Below are 21,228 nucleotides of genomic sequence, written 5' to 3'. Positions count from 1 at the left end.
AGAAGAAGAAGGAAATAGTGGAAATAGACATTTTCAAAGATTTTACAACAGCAAATTCAAAACTTAATATACTGTGATTTGTATGCTTAAGGAGTTTATTGACCAAAAATAATGGCAGGAAAATGAATTAAATGAAAATATTCAAGTGACAAAAAATGACTAAAGCTGTAATTAAGAATGAAGGGGGTGATCATCTAATCTGATGAATTATTGACTGGAGGGACAGGCCCTCAGAAAATGTCCACACTGACCCACGGGCTATTCCAGTCATGGAAGCGGGCAGGCTAATTGCGGATCTCTACTTCTCTCTTGGCTCCTCCAAAATTAGTCCCCCAGTCTCAGCCCCAGCTCTGCAGCAGGCCACCTGCTTCAGCTGTCATCTCCCACACCCCCTGCGCCATCTACAGCGGATCACATGGATCTTCCCCTCCTAACCTCCTTCCCCCAGCTCATTGCTTTATCCAAGACCCCAAATCCAGCAGGTGCTCCCTGGGAATCCTCAGGTCGCTCCAGCCCAGGAAGCAGGCAGGCTAATTTCAGGCCTTCACTTCTACCTCAGCTCAAGTCTAAGCCCCTATCTCACGCCCAGCTCTGTAGAACCCATCTGCGGCAGCCTTCCCCACCCTTCCTCTCCGTCCCACCTCCAGAGGGCCACACAGATCTTCCCCTCCCAGCCCCCCTCATTGTTTTATCCCAGCCCCCAGCCCCAGCAGGCATTTCCTAGAAACCCACAGAACTCCTGCCAGGGAAGGTGGGCTAACTGCAGATCTTCACCTCCAGCTCCATTCCTCCACGTCCAGTCCCCAGTCTCACACCCAGATCCGAAGCAGACCTTCTACTGTGGCCTCTCCTCACTCCCTGTACCCATGGTCGGGAGACGAAGCAGATCTTGGTCATGCACCCTGCTTTCCTTCCTTCCTGTGCACCTCCTCAGCCCCCCTTTCCTAACTCATCCCTATTCATAAGTATCAGTTCCCAATTACCTAGAAATACATACCTGGAGCTCCCCCCATCCCCGGATCCCCTAGGGGCAATACCTATCAGGACATCAGGAGAATGTCCTACCAGGCAGCACACATTTACAACATCCTCTTATGAAACAGAGATGGCAACAGACACCAAAAAACAGAACACAGGCAGGATTAGATATCAGCACCTGGAATTATAATCTTCCCAAACCCAGATGCCTAGAGAGCAATCAATCAATAACACACAATCAATAACAGCCAGGACAATGTCTCTATTAAAGCCCAACAGCCCTACCACAACAGGCCCTGGGCATTGCCACATAGATTAAGCCCAAGAAAAAGACTTTTTAAAAAAAGCCTTTACGAAAATGATAGCAGTCCTTAAAGAGGAAATCAATAAATCTATGCGGATCTATGAAAACACAAACCTTGGGAGATATATGGGGAGGAATAGAAGGGAAACCATAATCAGAATCTATTATGTAATAAGAAAAAATATTTTCAATAAAAGGGGGGGAAGATTTTAAGACCAGAGGGGTTGAATGGCTTTGAGGAAGCAATATTTTCACAACAGGACTTGATGCGCATGCAAACTCCCAGAGACCGTGGCAGCATGCACACGATCTACACACGCTCAAGCCAGACGGAATCTGAGCACAGAGGAGAAGTAGGCATAAAGCCCCACCCCTCACCAAGAAGTCATTCCCGAGGAGAGGGAAAAATCAGTTTCCTATGGAGTAACACTGGGTATGTCAACCCCTCTTCATGGCAGCTCCTATGCTCAGGATTCATTGGCCAAAACAAATCGACTGTTTTTGGTTTTGTTCTTCGTTTTAAGAGAAAAGGAACATGAAGTTAGTGGGTAAGGAGGTGGGAGCAAATTTGGAAAAAGTTAGAGGAGGGGAAAACCATGATCAAAATAAATTATATAAAATTTCAAAGAATAAATAAAATATTTAAATTTTTATACAAAAGAAACATCTACATTGAAACTCACAAAATAAATTAATTAAAAATATATTAATGATTGTAAAAAAAATTCAAAGCTCTGAGGGAAAAGAAATCTTAACACATAAACAGTGTCCCAGCAAGACAGAAAAGAGAAATCAATATTTAGAGTTTGTGGTCAAGAAATTTTCAAGCACCAAATAAAACCATGTGCCATAAGCCCTAGGAGGAGTAAATGAAAAACAAACATCACTGGGTTTGGAAAGATGGTTCAGTGGATAAAGAGCATCAGCATGAGAACCAGAGTTCAGATCCCCAGGACCCACATAAAAATGTAGGCATGGCAGCCAGCTACCTACCATCCTAACACTCGGGAAGGATATGTAAGAGAGCTGGACCAGAGCTGGCCAAATCAATGAACTTCAAACTCAGCAAGAGATCCTGCCTCAGAAAAAAAGTAAATGAAGAATCGAGAAAGATGCCCACCCCCCCATACATGTGCACATACATATATGTGTCTACACACAGGAACATAAGACACAGAGATATAAAAATTCACAATTTCAAGTATAATTACTTTAAAAACCAAAGTGAAAATAATCCTAAAAACAGCCAAAGTGAGGGAAGAATAGATTACCCTCAGAACAGGAACAATAGCAGCTACTTGCCAACAGAATTGATGGGAGCCACGAGATAATGACAGGGGCCAAGGTATGGAAAGAAGCCGCAGATGGTCTAGAATCTAGAACAGTCTTCAAACCTGAGTATGAACCAAACAGGTCTTAGACAAACAAGACCCAAGAGCATTTATCGCCATTAGATTTTCCTGAGGAAAACCCTGAAGGTGGGCTCTGCCATGAGCAGTGACATCCACGCTGTAAGAACCATGGCAGGAAATGAGAGGACAACCAGAAAGAAGATTGCTGAGAAAATTCACGCCATCATAGCACTCAACAAAGACAATGAAAATTATATGGAAAAGCCTAAAAGTCTTAGAGTTTCCCAAATAAGAACATGCACTCTGGTCCTGTCCCAGGAGATGAGTAGCCCCCATTCTTCTAAGGCAAAGATTAGCTTCGAAAAGAGCAGAAATCCTAGAGCGGCCTCACCACAATAGGACTCCTGGGCCCACGCTATCGTTTAACCATTTCTTTTTTTTTTTTTTTAAATTTTTTTTTTTATTGAGAAAAGGAAAAAAAAAACAAGTTTCCACCTCCTCCCAGCCTCCCATTTCCCTCCCCCTCCTCCCCCCCTTCCCCCCCTCCCTCCAACCCTTCTCCCCCTCCCCCCACTCCTCTCCCCCTCCCTCTCCAGTTCAATGGGCAGTCTGGGTTCCCTGCCCTGTGGTAAGTCCTAGGTCCTCCCCCCTCCGTCTATATTTAGGACCTTGTTAACCATTTCTTTTCAATGGATGTCGGATCCCTTTCCAATCTGCGGCTGTCACTTTCCAGAACTATCGGTAATCTCTAAGGGCTGGGATGACTCTATCTGTGCACGTGTTTACCCTCCCATCCCTGGAACACACGTCTAGAATTTAGAATGCTTCCTCTAAAAGCTTTGTGGGTCTTCTGTTTTGACCCACTGGCACACTGATGGTCTTTTAAAAGAACCCCCTTCCGTGCCCATGATTTTAGAGATTTATTTTCATTTCACACATGCCTATCCACTTTAAACTTTCCTTATTCAAAACCATGCCAGTAGGGGATTGACGGCCATTCAAGAGCCCCATCTCATAAAAGAAAGGACTGTCAACAGAAAGATAAACCGCCAGCCAGAAAGCAAAATCTCAGACTGTTTGAAGGGAAACGTGGAGAGGATATGGGAAGATGAAATGGAGGCTTGAGCGCACTGAAGGCTTCTCAGATTAGAGAATTCTACCCATGGCAACACATCCTATTAGACACTGAGCTGTCCCCTACGCGAAACCCATCCCTTTCATCTGATGGGACACCATGAGCCTGGCACTCGCTTGCGTGCCTCGCTCCTGCCAACCACGGTAATGTGAAGGGAGGCTGCTCTTCCAGCAAGCCTACTCCAGGGAGGGGAGGAAAGCTGAATGGCTTCCCACCTCCAAAGCAACGAATACATTTTAAAAAACTGAATGAAAAAAGTCTTGAAACGCAGTTTGAACTATTGAGTGAGTTACTCCAAACACTCTCTGAAGTTAGTCATTGGAGATTTTGTTCACTGTGGAGGGATAAAAACAAAAGAATGAAAGAAAGCAAACCCTTAAATGTTCGGGACCAAAGATGAATTCGTTTTAAATATTCTGATTTAACTGCCTTTAAAATTTTGACTGGGTTAACTTTGTAGATTTTTTTTTAAGAAAGAAAGGCTACAAAAAATACATGGATGCAAATATGAAAGTATGTATTTATTATTTATTTATGTGGATTGGGGCTGTAGAGGAAGTGCGCAGACGCATAGAATGTGGGTGCAGAAACACGAAGGAGAGCTATCTGGACAATGCTAACCTCCTGAGATAACGCAGTAGATTGTTCAGAATCTGGCTTTACGTCTCAGGCCCTCACTGTAGAAACCTAGATCCACAAAGAGCCTCTTGAAGTTTTTAGAGTGTAATAACTTGGCGTGTGAATTATCCTTTCCTCTCAATTTTTTCTCCCCTTTTCACCAACCTAATCCCTGTTCATCTTTCACAAATGAAGACACGTGCCAAGTCCTCTGGTTGTCTTTTGTCTCCTGTGGAAGCTATTACATCTTCCCTCCCCCTTCCTTGGCTTACCTCTAACCAGCACAAACTTGACTAGCTGCTCATCCATCCCCCTGCCTCCTGCATTGGTTTATGGGTTTATTCAGGCCTCTGCCCTCACCCTGAATTTCTAGCATCTAACAGGGTCTGGCCCACAAATAATAATCGATACGCATTTGCTGATTAAATGGTTTCTAATCTCATCGAGCCTTCATCTCCAGGATGTGTGGGACTGCAGCCTCCTTGCTACCCTGCTTCTGCAGCAACCTTCTTTGAACTTCAAGACAATATTCTGTTCCTAGGTCTTTCCAAAGCTCTGCCTCTTTCACGCTATATTTTGCCCTTCTTGTTGCATACCACCAGCTATAAGACTAAAATAGCATATTTATTCTCAGGAAATGTTCCTACACCAGCCTCTGCCCCAGGATGTCAAGGGTCCTTGATGACATGGGAAAGTGATTACAGGGTATCACAGCATCATGGTTATCACAGCAACAGCATCATGGGCATCGCAGCATCATGAGTATCGCAGCACCACGGGCATTGCACCAACACGGGCATCATAACATTATGAGCATTGCAGCATCACGAGAATCACAAGCATCACAGCATCATGGGCATCACAGTATCATAGCATCGTGGTATCACAGAAACACAGGCATCACAGCATCACGGGCATCGTAGCATCAAGGTATCACAGCATCACAGGTATCACAGCAACATGGGATTCACAGGCATCGGAGCATCATGGGTATCACAACAACACAGGTATTACAGCAACACAGGTGTCATAGCATCACGACATCACAGCATCATGGGCATCACAACATCATGGTGTCATGGTGTCACAGCATCACAGTAACACAGCAACGCAGGCATCACGGGCATCACACTAGTAGAAAAGGAGTCAGTACGTAGGAACTAACAAGGGAAGGCAGCTGTCAGTGATAATGCTTTGCAGTCATTTTCAGACACACCACAATGTGGGCACTTTCTTCTTCCTCTGGAAGCTCTAATTCATCCATGATACTCTGCACTACTGACAGGATTGCTACTGTAAAAACCATTCCTGCTATTTCTATAGCGTACAATTATAATTTGAAATAATTATATGAATGTCATGCCATAACAAGCTTAAAGAAGCAGATTGTTACACACACACACACACACACACACACACACACACTTTTTTCAATTTGTTTGCTTGATTTGAAGACAGGGTCTCATGTAGGATGGCCTTAAACTTGCCATGTAGCCACGGATAGCCTTGAACTCCCGAACCTTTCTTCAACACTCATGTGCTATAGCATCAAGGGCAGCCAGGAAGTTATCTTATCTAACTTCTGCTACTCAATGTTAAATTATCACAACTCATTTTTTCTGACATCTGATACAATTTTGTTTAATATCAATCCAACTTAGATTTACCTATAACCGTATAAAATGTTCCCAGACATGTGTGAAAGACCTTTACATGTGCACACAGTTTTGGTAGAAGATGATGTATTTTAAAAGTTCGAAATTTAGAGAATTAAACCTTGAAAACACCACAAAAACATTTTTCACATTATGTAGACTGACTCTCTTAAAATGAAACCTAAGTAATGTTATTTATTAGGCTAGTTTCGACACATAGAATTCATATTTTCTTCTTTATATCTTACATGGACATTGGGCATATTCTTTTTGTACTATAAAGTATTTTGTAGCTGGAAAGGAAGGGAGAAGGGTGGTAAATTGAGAAATTAAATAAAAATATGAAGTTCCCCACAATAAGAAGGAAGACTGGACCAGCCACCGCATCTCCATGCGTTCTGTGGCACCTTCGATCTTGCTGTGCTCCTGACCCCAGACAAGGTCATGCTGAACCACAGTTTTCCCGGCCCACCAACCATGGAGGAACACAGAGTTCCACCAAATCAAGTTAGTTAGACATTTATACCAGTCTAGTTAGACATTGATCTGTTAACAACACTCAGAGAAAAATCAAGCAAAATCAAAGAGCAATCCTCTCTCTCTCTCTCTCTCTCTCTCTCTCTCTCTCTCTCTCTCTCTCTCTCTCTCTCAATAAAAGATCATTATAAAGGGAACAAACATGTCAGAAATTCTTTCCAGAGTCGCACGAACACACAAGCATCAGAAGGAAGCTTCAGCAGGAGCCATGTCAAGTTCCTGACATGAGCATGAAAGCCAGAGACCTGTCTTGTGACATTCATTGTTAAACTTCACTGTGATGGCTACTGAGCTCCAGCAATGGGGGGAATTACACACGGGGCTTTGAACATGGTAGCACTGCCAGGTACCACAATGGACACTGACTGGGCCAGTGGGATCATGAACACACTCATGGCTTCACTGGGAAATTGTCTGAGAACCACAAACAAGTTCCGCAGCCTTGTGGTACCTTTGGTTTTTCTGTTTAAGGATGCTGACGACTGTACTAGTTGGAATTTCTATTACTGTGATGAAACACCATGACCAAAAGCAAGTTGGAGAGTAAAGGGTTTGACTGACACTTCCACATCATAGTCTATCACAGAAGGAAATAAAGACAGGAACTCAAGTAGGGCACAACCCGGATGCAGGAACTGAGGCCGAGACCATGGAAGGGTGCTACTTAAGCCATGGGGAACTACTAATTTATGCCAGACAATAAGGCAAGTGACTGGTTCTTCTACAGCTTTAGGAATCCACAAAGATTTATGAAATTTAAAAAGCCAATTAAGGGCCACCAAGATGGCTTAGTAGGTAGGGACGTTTGTCACCACTGCTGAAAGCTTCAGTTCGATCCCTGGAACTCAGAGTGTGGAAAGAGAGACCCAGCTCCCACAAGTTGTTTCCTGGCTTTCACGATGTGCCATGGCATACACACACATGTGCACTCCGGTGTGCAACACACACACTGTACTAGCTGGTTTTTAATCTCAGTTTGACCAAAGCTAGAGACAAATGACATAAGGGAACCTCAACTGAGAAAATGCCTACACGAGATACAGCCGTGGGCAAGCCTGTCAGGCATTTTTGTAACTAGTGACTGATGTGGGAGGGCCCAGAACCCCATGGGTAGGTCTACCCCTGGACTGCTGGCCGTGGATTCTATGCAAAAGCAGTCTGAGCAAGCCGTAAGGAGCAATCCAAGCAGCAGCACCCTCCATGGCCTCTATATCCACTCCTACCTCCAGGTTCCCGTACTGTGTGAGTTCCTGTCCTGACTTCCTTCAATGATTAAAAAAAATATATATATATGGAAGAGCAAGCAAAATAAACCCTTTCCTTGCCAGGTTGCTTTTAGTCATGGTGTTTTATCACAAGAGTAGAAACCTTAAGTTGCGCACATGCACATACTTAAAAATATATAAATATAAAAAGAAAATTTAAACACCAATTTTACCATGATTTTGCAACACATAATATATCTATATAATGATGGAGTGGAAGGGTGATGGAAAACAAGCACCAAATGTTTTTCTGCTTTATTTGAGAACCAAGTTCTCCTGAAATCATTTTAAAATTCATATTCCAAGTACCCATCCCAGAGTTACTGAAGTAAGGTGTCCAGGGGTTCTTCTTTGGACACTCTTTGAAGGCTGGTGTATTTTATAAAGCACCCCTAGGCAATTTGACAGCCAGCTGGTTTCCAGGATCATCACTACAGTGGGCAGTTCAGTGACCCAGAACCGTAAGGCTTCAAGGATATAAAGAAACCCTGGGTGTCTTAATGAATGATTAAAGTATTCTTTTAAATAGACCTTTAATGTGACCAATACATTTTTCATACACACCTCTGATCCAAAATGTGAATAGGAAAGATGAAAAACCAAACGAGAAAGACAGTTCTAGTCAATAAATAAATCATGCCTTGGGGGAAGTACAGCTTCTCACAGCTAATGACAAGGAACTGTGAAAAGAAAATGAAGTGTGTTCTAAAAGGTGTGGGCTTACTCATGTGTCAGGATCTTCCTACACGGGGTCTGAGAGCCACAACACCAAAGTTGGCAGCAATGTCCTGAACTCTCCCAAGAGCTGGAAGGGAAGGTTTTGAATGTGTTTCACTGCAAAGAAACAGTAAATGCCTAGGACGAAGGATATGCTAATGACTGAGCTGTGTGCATAAACTCGGAAATGACGTGGTGTTGTCTTGGATTTGCACAATTATTATGTGTCAGTTAGAAATAAGAAAGCCAAAAGTCACACCATATTGTGGATGTTCTTGTCTTGTCTGTTCCTCAGAAGTTTACCCAGAGTCTCTCTATTGGCATATGGACCAACACAACACCGTCTAAGCAAAAATCTCACACCGAGAATGTCTATGCCAAGAGGAATCACCAAACAAAGAAAGAAAAGAAACTTTCTGTTCTAGACACCCGAGAAAAGGTCTAAATATTTAGCTACAACCTTGATAAAACAGTAGCACAAATGGAGTCCTATGGGAAGGTCTGGGATTTGACCTTGGCTCCTAGGTTCGCCCTTTACTGACAACATGCCCCAGTTGTCAAGCTCTTGGTTGTAACCAAACAGTAGCCTGTAGCATTGGAAGCAGAACGTTATGTTATTATGGGAAGGGTCAAGCACAGCCAGGGTTTGAGTAAAGTCAAGTTAGTATAAGTTTAAGGCGGTTCCAGATGGGGGCTCCGCCTGGACAATAAGCATTCTTTCTTCTTAAGACACTGAACGGATTCAGCTAAGCATCTTAGAGCCCTAACACAGTGTCTATGTGAACGTATGTATACTCCTCATGGAATGAGTCACAAGCAAGATTTACTCCTTTCCTGGTTGCTCTTGCTCTACAGAATTACAAATATTTCTTTGTTTTTAGGTAACAGAAGAGGCCCCTGCTCCCACAAACGAAGCAAAAATAAAACTTATTACAAATCTGTACCTAGTTTTGAACTTTCAAAATACCATTTTAGTAGATGACATTCAGATGGGCATTATTTCAAGGTCCTTGTTGACCTTAAATAATCTGTGGATTGGGGCTGAAGAGACGGCTCAGCCATTAGGAGTACTGGCTGCCCTCCCAGAGGACCTGGGTTTGATTCCCAGCACCCACATGATGGCTTTTTGGATACCAGGCATATATGGGGTGTACATACATACATTCAGGCAAAACAGTTATACATACAAAATAAAAAATGAACAAATCCTTTAAAATAGCCCCCTCAATAATCCTTGTATTATTTTCTTCTGTATTCAAAGGCAACTCACTGCAGCAATTGACTGTGTTCAACTTATTAACAATGCAAGCATTTATATATCTTATAATTCATCCTTTCTCCAAGTGTCACTATCTCTATCAGACCTAAAAATTAAAGAGAAATAAATACTTATTATGGCCCACAGTATGGACCACGGTAAACAAAAATGTCTCAGTTCATTGAAATGGATTTTTACAACAACCTCCTTCCTGTAGAACAGACTTATAACCCAAGCCCAATTCCAAAGCCATGTTCCTGTTCTCCTGGCCCTGGGTCCTCCTGCCTGGGGTAGAAAGGGTAACAGCAACCAATCACCTCTTGGCTCTATTAATGAATTTTATATTATTTATAATTTAATAGTTATTTTTATTAGAGATAGGCTCTCCCAATATTCTCCTGAGAAACAAAGAATTATAGAATTTTAACCCAAAGAAAGAGTACTATAAGAGTTCTATTTTTACACACACACACACACACACACACACACACACACACACACACACACGCACTTCACCTTATTGATCACCCAGGAATGTCTAGTTCAACACTGTCCCTCTGATTAGCACAGACCAAATACAGAGTGACAGCAGGCACAGATCCCAGCGGACAACTCAAGTATTTAGCGGAACGAGTAAACAATCACCTCATTTCCTTATTGATATATAATGCCGGGTAGCTTAAGTTTTCATAAAGAAGCAAAGTAATTAGTACCTTAAATTTAACACACATAAAAATAAAACTTACAGGCCAGATCTCCTTCCCTTAAAGAGTATTTCTCTTCTAAATGTCCCGATCAGAATGGACAGTAGCAACGTTTTCCCGGGATACAAGGTTCACAACCTAGTCATCTCTGACCCTCCACACGCCTCTTCATCCCACGATTGCTCAGTTTTCAAGCTATTTATAATTCAGATTTCACTCCATCTTACTGGTCCCTCTCCATTCTGAAGGTCACTTTGCTGGCCAGAAGCGCATCCTCCTCGTCCTCTACAGATGCAGAAATACTCCCTGGACATCTGCATCCCCCACCTTGGTACCTTTGGACTCACTGTGGAAAAACCCTGAATCCCAAACAGATTGATTTTACAACTCTCAGTACACAATGTTTTCAAGATTAAACTGCAATAATAAATACTCTTCAATCTGGCTGCATCTATCTCTCCGGCCCCAATCTTATCTCTCTTTGCTCCCTGCCATTCCTGATCAGATCCTGTAGCTGTTCCGTTTCCCAGCTTTGTGCCTTTACCGGGATCTCGTTACCTGGTGTGTCTTTCCCCTCTGCTTTTCTCATGTGACAATCCTGTACGTCCTTTAAAACTGAGTCCTCTGAAACTACTCCTCCGCAAGGACTCCTCGACCTGTAGCTGGGAAAACTAACTTCCTCCTCTGATGGTAGAGAGTGCTCTATGAGTCTCTTATGTTTCCTACCACATTAAGCACTGAACAGCCCCACCTCTGCATCTCACACCAGCATCTGGATCATCCTTGCATATACCATGAGTTCAAAAACCCTTTCAGTTCGATCCCCATCGTACTGTGAAGGCCACCGAAGGACTACTCTCAGCTGCATCATTCTAGCAACCTGGAGACTTACACAAGACTAAACGGTATGAAATATTTCAAGTGCTCATACCAAGTTTTCGAGTTTGAGAAAACGTGACTTCCTTGAACTTCAGAATCGAACAATGAGAAGACAACCCTTCTCTAGTCTAAAAGCACTTTGGGCAGATAGCACCGATCTCATGCTACCAATCCTCACAGACAACAGACACACGGAAGCAGCGTGCCCAGTGGCTCTCTGAGCATCTTACTTTGCAGTAGACAATCATGTTGGGAGAACTCTCTTCTGGATCAGCAATCCCCACTGCTCTCTGGTCCCCGGATCCCTGAGCCATCCTGAGTGTCTTCTCTCACACTGCAAAAATAAATGAGCAAACCATTAAGTCAAGAATGAACTAGTTTTGTTTTAAAGAAAGCATTGAATGACTATTAAGGGTCCTTTGTCAGATATATTGGACAGTCTCTAACCTCAAAGTAAAAGGTCCTTTCCAGAGTCATACACTCTAAGAGAGGACATATGCCAATCTTAATCTCCTGGCAAGAGATGAAATCAATCAGTTTGATGTCAGTTTTGCCTTAACAAAGATTACTTTCTGGTTAGTTCCTATACAGTAATATATGGATATTTCATTACAGAAATGCAAATCAAGATTCCCAAGAAGTTACCACTTTACAGTCACTCCAATTATAGTAATAAATAAAAATAAAAATTCATCAAGTGTTATCCAGGTGTTGGTGGTGCATACCTTTAATCCCAGAACTCAGGAGACAGACGTAGGCAGATCTCTGGTTCGAGGCCAGCCGGGTCTACAGAGTGAGTTTCAGGACAGCCAAGGCTGCACAGAGAATCTCTGTTTCAAAAAGAATAAGCAAACAAAAGAAAAACAAAACCAAAGAAGAAAGTGTTGACAATAAAATGGTGGCTGGTGGGAACATGACATGGTACAGTCACAGCAGAAAACAGTTCAGTAATCTTCAGAGGCCAAATACAGAATTAACATGTGACCTAGCAATTCCACTTCTATGCATGTACCCCAAGACTGAAAACAAATATTCAAATACTACTACTAAAATATTCACAGCCATCTTAGTGACACTAACCAACAAGTAGAATGCATGAATGAAACATTATTCACTCATAAAAAGGAATAAGTTCTGATATATGCTACAATGTAGCTGAAGCATAAAATAATTTGCTATCCTAAAGCAGCTGGTCAGGAAAAAAAAATCATGTTTTTGCATGACTCCATTTATCTAAAGTATCCAGAATAAGTAAATTCTGGTGGCTGCTAGCATTAGGGGGAAACGGGAATGTCATGATCATTTTGCAAACATGGGGTTTCCTTTGGATTGTGGATTACAATGAATGACTAAATGCTACCACATCTCACATTTGAAGAGGAGTACTTTTTTAAAATTATTTATTTTATTTATTTATTATGTATACAATATTCTGTCTATGTGTATGCCTGAAGGCCAGAAGAGGGCACCAGACCTCATTACAGATGGTTGTGAGCCACCATGTGGTTGCTGGGAATTGAACTCAGGACCTTTGGAAGAGCAGGTAATGCTCTTAACCTCTGAGCCATCTCTCCAGCCCGAAGAGGAGTACTTTTACATTATATGAATTTCACCTGGATTAAGAAAAAGTGAATGTTTTTAATTCAACCTTTTCGAACGCCTGTGAAAACTGCAATAAGACAGTGCTGTGTGCATCAGACTTGGGAGTAACAAGATGAGCTCGGTTCTCGGCGCGACACTGCACTTGCTGCGTGAGCCTGAGCACCCGGATAGCTGACTGGGTTCCCTCCTCATAACCACAGGACCTTTCTCCACATCCCGCCCACCTCGGAGGGTGAACCCACGGAGCTCTCACAGGTGAGCCGGAGTGGGAGAATACGGCACAAAGCCAGAGAAGCCCTTTCTAAATGTTATCCCTAATCTAAGAGCCTGCCAGGGCTATCTGCACAAATTTCATGGGCTTTTCGTCAAAGAAACTTGGATAAATACCATACTTAAAAGGCTATTCGGTTCAAGAGAAAAACTGGGGAAAGATCCTACCATAAACTACACTGGCACCAAAGGTCATTCTATAAAAACAGTTAGGGTGGAAGATGAAGAAGAGACAAGAATCAGTAATTTATGCTAAGAATGTTATTGCCTAAAGTACCCGATGCAGAGCGGAGGCTTACTCCACATTGTTTGACTTGGGTGTGCTCTCAAGCCAGACCGCATGAAAGATTGCAGAGGCTCGCCCTATTCCATCACTCGTGGTTGTGGCGGGATGGCTATGAATAGCGTGCTACGGGGGAAACCCAGGTTTTTATTCTCATCAGTGACTTGTACAGTGAACACACTGCTTCGTTTTGGAACACTCGCTTGCTTGCTTGCCTGCTCCTCTATCTTAATATAGAACATGACAGGGCCTGAGAAAGAGATCCTGGGACACCCCATGTGACCTCATTTATCCATATTGTGGAGCCCTGTAGGGTTTGCATTGCTTTCTTTTAAAAACGAACACATTTTAATGAGCCCGTTCTCTTCCACCTAGAAAGTGGTGTCAGAATAGGAAAGCTGGCAATGACCTAGAAACTAAGGTCTTTGTCCAGACTCCCCCCAACACCCACACCACCACCACCATCACCACAGAAATGTCTCTGTGAGCTCAGACAGGCTGATGTTCCAGGAGCTGGAAGCCGCTGAGTAAAGGCCAAACAGAGGGTAAAAATTTAGTGAACCTAGTACTCACGAGAAAAGCTTCTATTTTGGGTTACTCTCTCAACTAGTTCTGAAACTCAGACAAGATGTCTGATTTTTTTTCTAGGTCTAGAATGAATCAATTCTAAAAGAGTAATACAGCTCCCTGCTCGTTCATATGTCAAAAGTCAGAAAGAGCTGTGTGGGCAAGGACTTCATCAATGGACTCACTGACGGCAATGCGGAGGGAACGGGGACAAGACCTTCATTCATCCCAATGCTTGCAATGTTGTTTTCCTTTTCAGTGGAGACAATGGAAATGAATGGGACTGTTGGGTGTCTGTGTGGTTTGTATGTACATAGGTGCACATATGTGTGGGCATACACTCATATAGAGATCAAAGGACCACCTGGTTCATCACTCCAGTTTTTCTGAGATGGAGTCTTCACTGGCCTAGAACTCACTGAGTAGGCAGGGCTGGCTGGCCAGCAAGCCCCAGGGATCCTCCTGTCTCTGCCTTCCCAGAGCTGGAATCACATGTATGTTACCATGCCCACGTATGTTACCATGCCCACACATGTTACCTTGCCCAGATCTCCTTATGTGGGTTCCAGAGGGTGAAAATCAGCTCTTAAAATCTTTTTTCAATGGAATCATTTTCTCACTTCATACGATGTTATAATTTCGTAGAAAAAAATATATTTTTCTTCATCTTATGTGCATATGTGTATATATGAAAGAGAAACAGCCCCAAAAAATCCAGAGGCTTTTATTATGATATTTAAAGAACATAAACATCTTCTGAAAACATGACTTCATTTCTACAGGAAGCAAGCATCCCAGTAATATTTTCCCATCATACCTCACGGTGAAACAAGAGAAAAATTGACCATATGCTCAGATCAGACAATGCATTCCAGTCTCCACAGAGACTACAAGACATCCTCTGCCGTCACACAGAACGCAGGTTCTAACAGCTGCGCGACCCAGGGAAAGTTCCTTCCCCCCCGCCCCGTCTGTTCTTCTTTGTCCATCACAAACCACCGTCCACATAGCATAGCGGAAAGCCTTCTGAACTGGAAAGCCTGAATTCCCCAGGCATGGCAACTAGTGAACTATCTCAGGCCATTGACTTCAGACCTCAGTGGTAAAAACCAGCATCTTCACAGTTCCTTCCCACTGGGCTATAGAACCTCAGAACTTATGATCTCCTAACTGTCCTTTAAAGACTTTTCCAGAATGTTCCGTGTCGGTCATCACAAGTACTTATGAGTAAGCCTATTTTTCTCCATTTCGTGATAGTGCTGGGCAGGGTGCTCTCTAACTCAGCACACACACACACACACACACACACACACACACACACACCTGCACGAGCCAAGTGGGAAGGCAAAAGGACTAGGAAAGCGAAGACACCCTGGAGTCCCATCTCAGCACTGGCCTCTGAGCTCTGGACTTTGGCATTTGAGCATCACTCCAGACAACCAGATCTTTACTAAGAAGAGGGAATGAACCCCACAGGGGTACTTCTGAAGGAGAACAGAGAGAAGCCAGATAAGGGACCTGACACAGATTGTACAAACTGTTGCGAACTGGGGAGATGCTCAGTTGATAAAACTGCTTGCTTTGCAAGCAGGAGGACCTGATTTTAAAACCCACAGCCCTTGTGAAAAAGCCAAGCCTGGTGACCTGTGCCTGTAGCCATAGTGCTGGGTCAGTAGTCACACATATGTCCCTGGGGCTGACTGGCACAGGAGAGACTGCCTCAAAAAGACAAGGTGGATGGTGTCTGAGAACAGACACCTGACATTATCCTCTGGCTTCAACATGCATGTGCACACATACATACTCACACATACATGAGACTTTTGTCATATTTAAAGCCAGAAGAGTTTACCCAAGTAAAATGCCCAGATCTCCTATATTGAAATGGAGGAAAACCCTACCAGGCCAGCTCCCCAATATTTGAAGTGAATCCAGAACCAACTTCAGAAAAATAACCACTTCCTTAGGTGACGGGGGTACAGCACTAAGGGGGCACACCCCCAGTCACGAGACAATGTCACACAAAGCCTGGAACATCAGGCCCGCCGCTCTTGGTACCCAGTCCCTAAGCCCCCAACTCAGAGAAGTGTCAGCTAGAAAGGAAATCCAATCCCGGCTGGGAAGGAGGCCGAGTGTTTATGCCACTGAACAAAAGACCCTGTTGACAGTATTCCCTCTCCTCCATGTTACATCAATCAATTCTACCCTCTGAAACCAATGGCTTGAAAAAAAATGATCAATGGTAAGAGCCTCTGGGGGGAAGATGACAAGTCGCACGCTAGCTCCATAGTAGAAGCCTGTTTACCCAGCGCTAATGTGACTGAGTGGGCAGGAACCTCCAGAGGAGAGGCTGAGAAAACAGCAGATCTGAGAACAAACAACTTTCTGTTACCACGGTCTGCCGACTTGGCATTTCTTCTACACTCAAGGTTTGTAAGCCCCAATCATGGGGCAGCTCTTTGTTTGGAGAATTACACCCAAAAGCTTGAAGCCGAGAGATAGCACCCAACTCCTGAAGACCAGTACCAGGAACTGTGCCAGGCGTCTGGTGCTTTACTGGGATATTATTGTCTGGTCATTCTAGAACTTCAGTTAGAGTATAACAGTTCACAAAAGTAGGCCTGAAGACTTGAACCATACACTAGCTGCCTCAGAAAAGCCCACCAGATGAGCTAAGCCAGTGATTCTCAACCTGTGGGTCGGGACCCCTCTGGGATCAAAGGACCCTCTCACAGGGGTCACCTAAGACCATCCGAAAACACAGATATTTACATTTTGATTCATAACAGTAGAAAAATGACAGTCGTGAAGTAGAAATGAAAATAATAGTTTATGGTTGGGTCAGCGCAACATGAAGAACTGTATGAAAGGGTTGCAGCGTTAGGACAGCTGAGAACCACTGCTCTAGACAAACATGTTCTTGGTTCCCATGCTCCAGGAATTCTGGTCCAGTGGCTGAAGGCAGTCCCTGGAGACTTACTACAATGCCCCGAGGGAGATTTTGGACTCACAGTCGGGTTAGGAAAGCACTGACCTAGATCCCACTCACCTGCTCCCTCTCCTCATCCCAGGTCATGCAGACATGCTAAGACGAGGCTCTTTTATATGCCCCTGTATTGAGGCAGAAACTGGTCCCTGTCATGAAGTTCCCTGGGCTTGTCTGCCCATTGGGATCCCATTGGCAGTTCAGCGAGCCTCTGAAATACGCAAAGGGCATCATTCTCACTCTGAGGGTGAGAAAGACTTGAGAACATAACATAGGGAGACCAAAGTAACAAAGGACTGGAAATCCCATCCCAGAATTTAATCCGACATCCAGTGTCTTTCCAACATATCTTTCTTGATCTCCAGTGAAATAACTTACAAAGAATGCACGGTCTATAAGCTGGTAGACATAGCTTTATGTTTATCATGACAATGATGATGATGATGATGATGATGATGATGATGATGATGATGATGATGATGATGATGATGATGGTGATAGTTCACTCAACTAACCCATGTTCCTTTCATTCTACATCCAAGTTTATCGGGGAAGTTGGCATTTTTATTACCAGTTCCACCTCAAGACATACAAATGAGTTCTAGCTTCTCTGAGTTGCACAGCCGCCCAACAGTCTCAACAAATTAGTCTACCAAAGTGGCTGGAAAAAAAAATGATTTGGTCTTTGTTTTTGCATTCGCTATGGCAGACAAAGCTCTTAAGAATGAAACAAGGGTAAAGAAGGAGAAAGTCCACTGAGCAGGACCCAGATCAGACCCATGGACTCAGGTCCCGTCAATGCTGCCAGAAGCAAAGTTCCAGGTTTCCTCTTAGTGCTGTTTCCGATTCCCACCCCACACTTGCCATCTCCACAGGTTCTTCCCCTTCAAACCTCTTCTCATGAGCAGGAGGGTGATAGACCCCTGATGTCCTTCTCCTTCCTCCCTAGTTTTGACCCTTGTGACCCTAATGGAACTATGCCTTCCCTGGGGACATCCTCTCCCCACAGCCCAGGGATCCTCTGTGCATGCATCTTAATCCCAGGGAGTGAGGGAGACATTCCCTTGGTTGCCTCAAATGATCCCTCCCTTCTTGTAACCCCAGGACCCTCTGCTGAGCCAGCCCCACCCACACTCCTGTCTCCTTTCTTTCCTCCTACGTAAGGGCCTTCACCAACCGAAGACCCTAGCTTTCTGTTGCCAGAAAGTTGCTCCTCCAGCCCCCACTTACTAGATCTCTGTAACTTTGACATCAGAATCAAAGACCTAATGGCAAAAAGTTTGTTTCCCTTGCTACTTTATTTCCTCATCTAAAACCACCTCCTCTTCTGCCACCATCTTACAGGGCCATATGCTGAACCTTGCCATTACCAGGGTGATCCCACCTCAAACCCCAACACAAACATCCCCCACTCTCCCATCATCTCTCTCTCTCTCTAACTCACCCACTCTGTGATCACTTCAGTCTTCAAACACAACATCTTTGGCATCTGAAGCTATCCTCATATCACCTGTGTTTTCTTCTCTCAATGGCAAATCCTTCACAAGTACCCTCCATCTCCCTCACACAACTCTTCCCCAATCGTGGTCCTGGCAACGCTCCATTTGCTGAGAAACTCAACCATACAAGAGACTGTTACTTGACATCAGAGCGAAGGAATGCTTTAGGGTGGAGAAGTCCCATAGCCAGCCTGGCTAGATGCATTTAAAATTTAAAACCACGCCGAGTGTTGGTGGTGGTGGCACACGCCTTTAATCCCAGCACTTGGGAGGCAGAGGCAGGCAGAACTCTGAGTTCAAGGCCAGCCTGGTCTACAAAGCTAGCTCAAGGACAGCTAGGGTTAGCAGAGAAACCCTGTCTCAAAACAAACAAACAAATTCAAAATACGTACTTGAGGTGAGTAGTCAACACTGCCCACCAACTCTGACTTGCCTCCTGTCAGGTTTGGTCTTACCCTATCCTGTTGGCTTTTTCATGTGCTTCTCATCCCGCTAGACACATCCTCTCAGCTGATGGCTCATTCTGCAACCCATGAGAGTAACAGAAGCCAGCACAGGGCAAATCTCTGTCTTCAGACACCCTCACATGAGCTACGTGTTCTCCATCTTCCCTCGGGTTACAGAGGAGTGTGCCACTCATTTACCAAGGGGAAAGTCTTAAGCATGTTTATGACATTCCCTCATGCATACCAAAGGTGCTGGGATATAAAAGAATCTTACAACTAAAAGGCCTCTAAGACCAGATTCCCTAGACAGAGACTTTGGGAAGCCTAAAGAAGAGACAAACATTGTCTTAGTTAGGGTTTCTGTTACTGTAAAGAGACATGATGACCACAGCAGCTTTTATAGAGGAAAGCATTGATTTGGGGCTGGTTTATAAGTCCAGAGGTTTAGTTCATTATCGTCACGGTGAGAAGCATGGTGGTATGCAGGTAGATGTGGTGCTGAAGAAGAAGTCAAGAGTTCTACATCTGGATTGGCAATCAAGAGGAAGTGAGTGAGATACTGGGCCTGGCTTGAGCATTTGAAATCTCAAAGCCCACCCCTAATGACACACTTTTTACAACAAGGCCACACCTCCTAATAGCACCACTCCCTATGGGCCTTTTGTGGCCATTTTCGCTCAAACTACCACATCCTGCTCCCTGGTTTGTAGCAATATCATAATGCAAAACTGCATTCAGTACAACTTCAAAAAATTCCCATAGTCTATCACAGTCTCAACTCTGTTCAAAAGTCCAAAGTTCAAAGTCTTTTCTGAGATTCATGCAATCTCTTAAATGTAATCATCCCTAAAATCAAAACAAGAAACAGATCACATACTTCAAGCATACAATAGCACAGAATATATACATTACCATTCCAAAGGGGAAGAAAGGGAGCATAGTGAGGAAATACTGGACCAAAGCAAGACCAAAAATCAGCTGGGCAAACTCCAAACTCTGTCTGATGCCAATGTGTTCTTCAGCTCTTCAACCCCTTTCACCTTTAACTGCAACATACTTTTTTCTATTGGGCTGGTTCCACTCCCTATTAGCAACCTGCCTCAGGAGGTATCCCATGGCTCTGGCATCTTCAACATTTTTGGGTTTCCAAGGCAATCCAGGTTTCACTTTTACAACCCCACATAATGGCCTCTTTAGGCCTCCCTGCAGGATGCCCCTGACATACCTGGCCTCAGCAACTTCCTGAGTCATGGAGGGCAAGTTCATAACCCTGTTCTTGAATCCTGGACTCTAAAGTCAGAATCACGTGGCCAAAACTGCCAAGTTCAGCTGCTTGTTGGGGCTGGAACATGTTTTCTTGTTTAAATACATTTTTATCAGCTTTCAGTTTTTGATGGTTTTCTTCACTGCTCAAGTCTGGCTGTTCTGTAACTTACTCAGTAGAGGAGGCTGGCCTTGAACTCAGAGATCCACCTGTCTTCTCTCCTGAGTGCTAGGGTTAAAGGTGTGCGCCACCAAGCCAGAACCTAAACTTTTAATTCCTTTTCACAAGTTGGAGGCTTAGCTGGATGAGATCCTGCTCTGATGTCTCCACTCCCTTACTCCACTTAGCATCAGGCTTTTCTTTAATCTGTTTATACTTCCTGGTGCCCTTTTCCTCCTCAAACTATACATTTTGTATTCTTCCTTACTCAGCTTGCTCCTTTTCATTATAGATCTGCATAACACTGATCACAAATAACCTAGGACACGGTCAATGATAGGTTGTTTTAAAATCTCTTCAACCAATGCAATTAATCTAAAACCCTTCAATTTAGCCTCAGGCAGATATTTTGGACAAGGACAAAATACAGCCACATTCTTCATCATGTATCACAAGAACAATCTCTAGGCCACATACTAATGCTCTTCTCTGAAATCTCTGAGGCCCCCACAGTTCACCCTCAACACCACTCACTCCCTTCCATGTTCCTACTAGGATGGCCCATTAAACCCCATTTAAAATGTCCAGTTGCTTTTCTAGTCTCAACTCCCAAAGTGTGCTATATTCCTCCAAACAGAAACACGGTCAGGCCTATTACAACAATACCCCAGTCCCTGGTACCAAGGTTGGAGTTTCTATGACTGTGAAGAGACACCATGACCATGGCAACTCTTTTTTTTTTTTTTTTTT

The 21,228-nt window shown here is 43.7% G+C and overlaps 1 protein-coding gene across 3 annotated transcripts in view; it reads right to left on the bottom strand.

Moving 5' to 3' along the window:
* Positions 1-21,228, bottom strand: part of Rgs6 (regulator of G protein signaling 6) — a 545,705-nt gene that overhangs the window by 508,705 nt on the left and 15,772 nt on the right. For all 3 annotated transcript variants that reach the window (XM_013346421.2, XM_026779939.1, XM_013346417.2), the window contains exon 2: positions 11,633-11,736. In XM_013346421.2, the coding sequence (XP_013201875.2) occupies positions 11,633-11,716 (84 nt within the window). In that variant the 5' untranslated portion in view covers positions 11,717-11,736. The remainder of the gene's footprint in view (positions 1-11,632; positions 11,737-21,228) is intronic.

This window comes from Microtus ochrogaster, chromosome 1 (genome assembly GCF_000317375.1).
Source record: "Microtus ochrogaster isolate Prairie Vole_2 chromosome 1, MicOch1.0, whole genome shotgun sequence".
Lineage (NCBI taxonomy): Eukaryota > Metazoa > Chordata > Mammalia > Rodentia > Cricetidae > Microtus > Microtus ochrogaster.
This window is presented reverse-complemented; position numbering and strand designations above follow the sequence as displayed.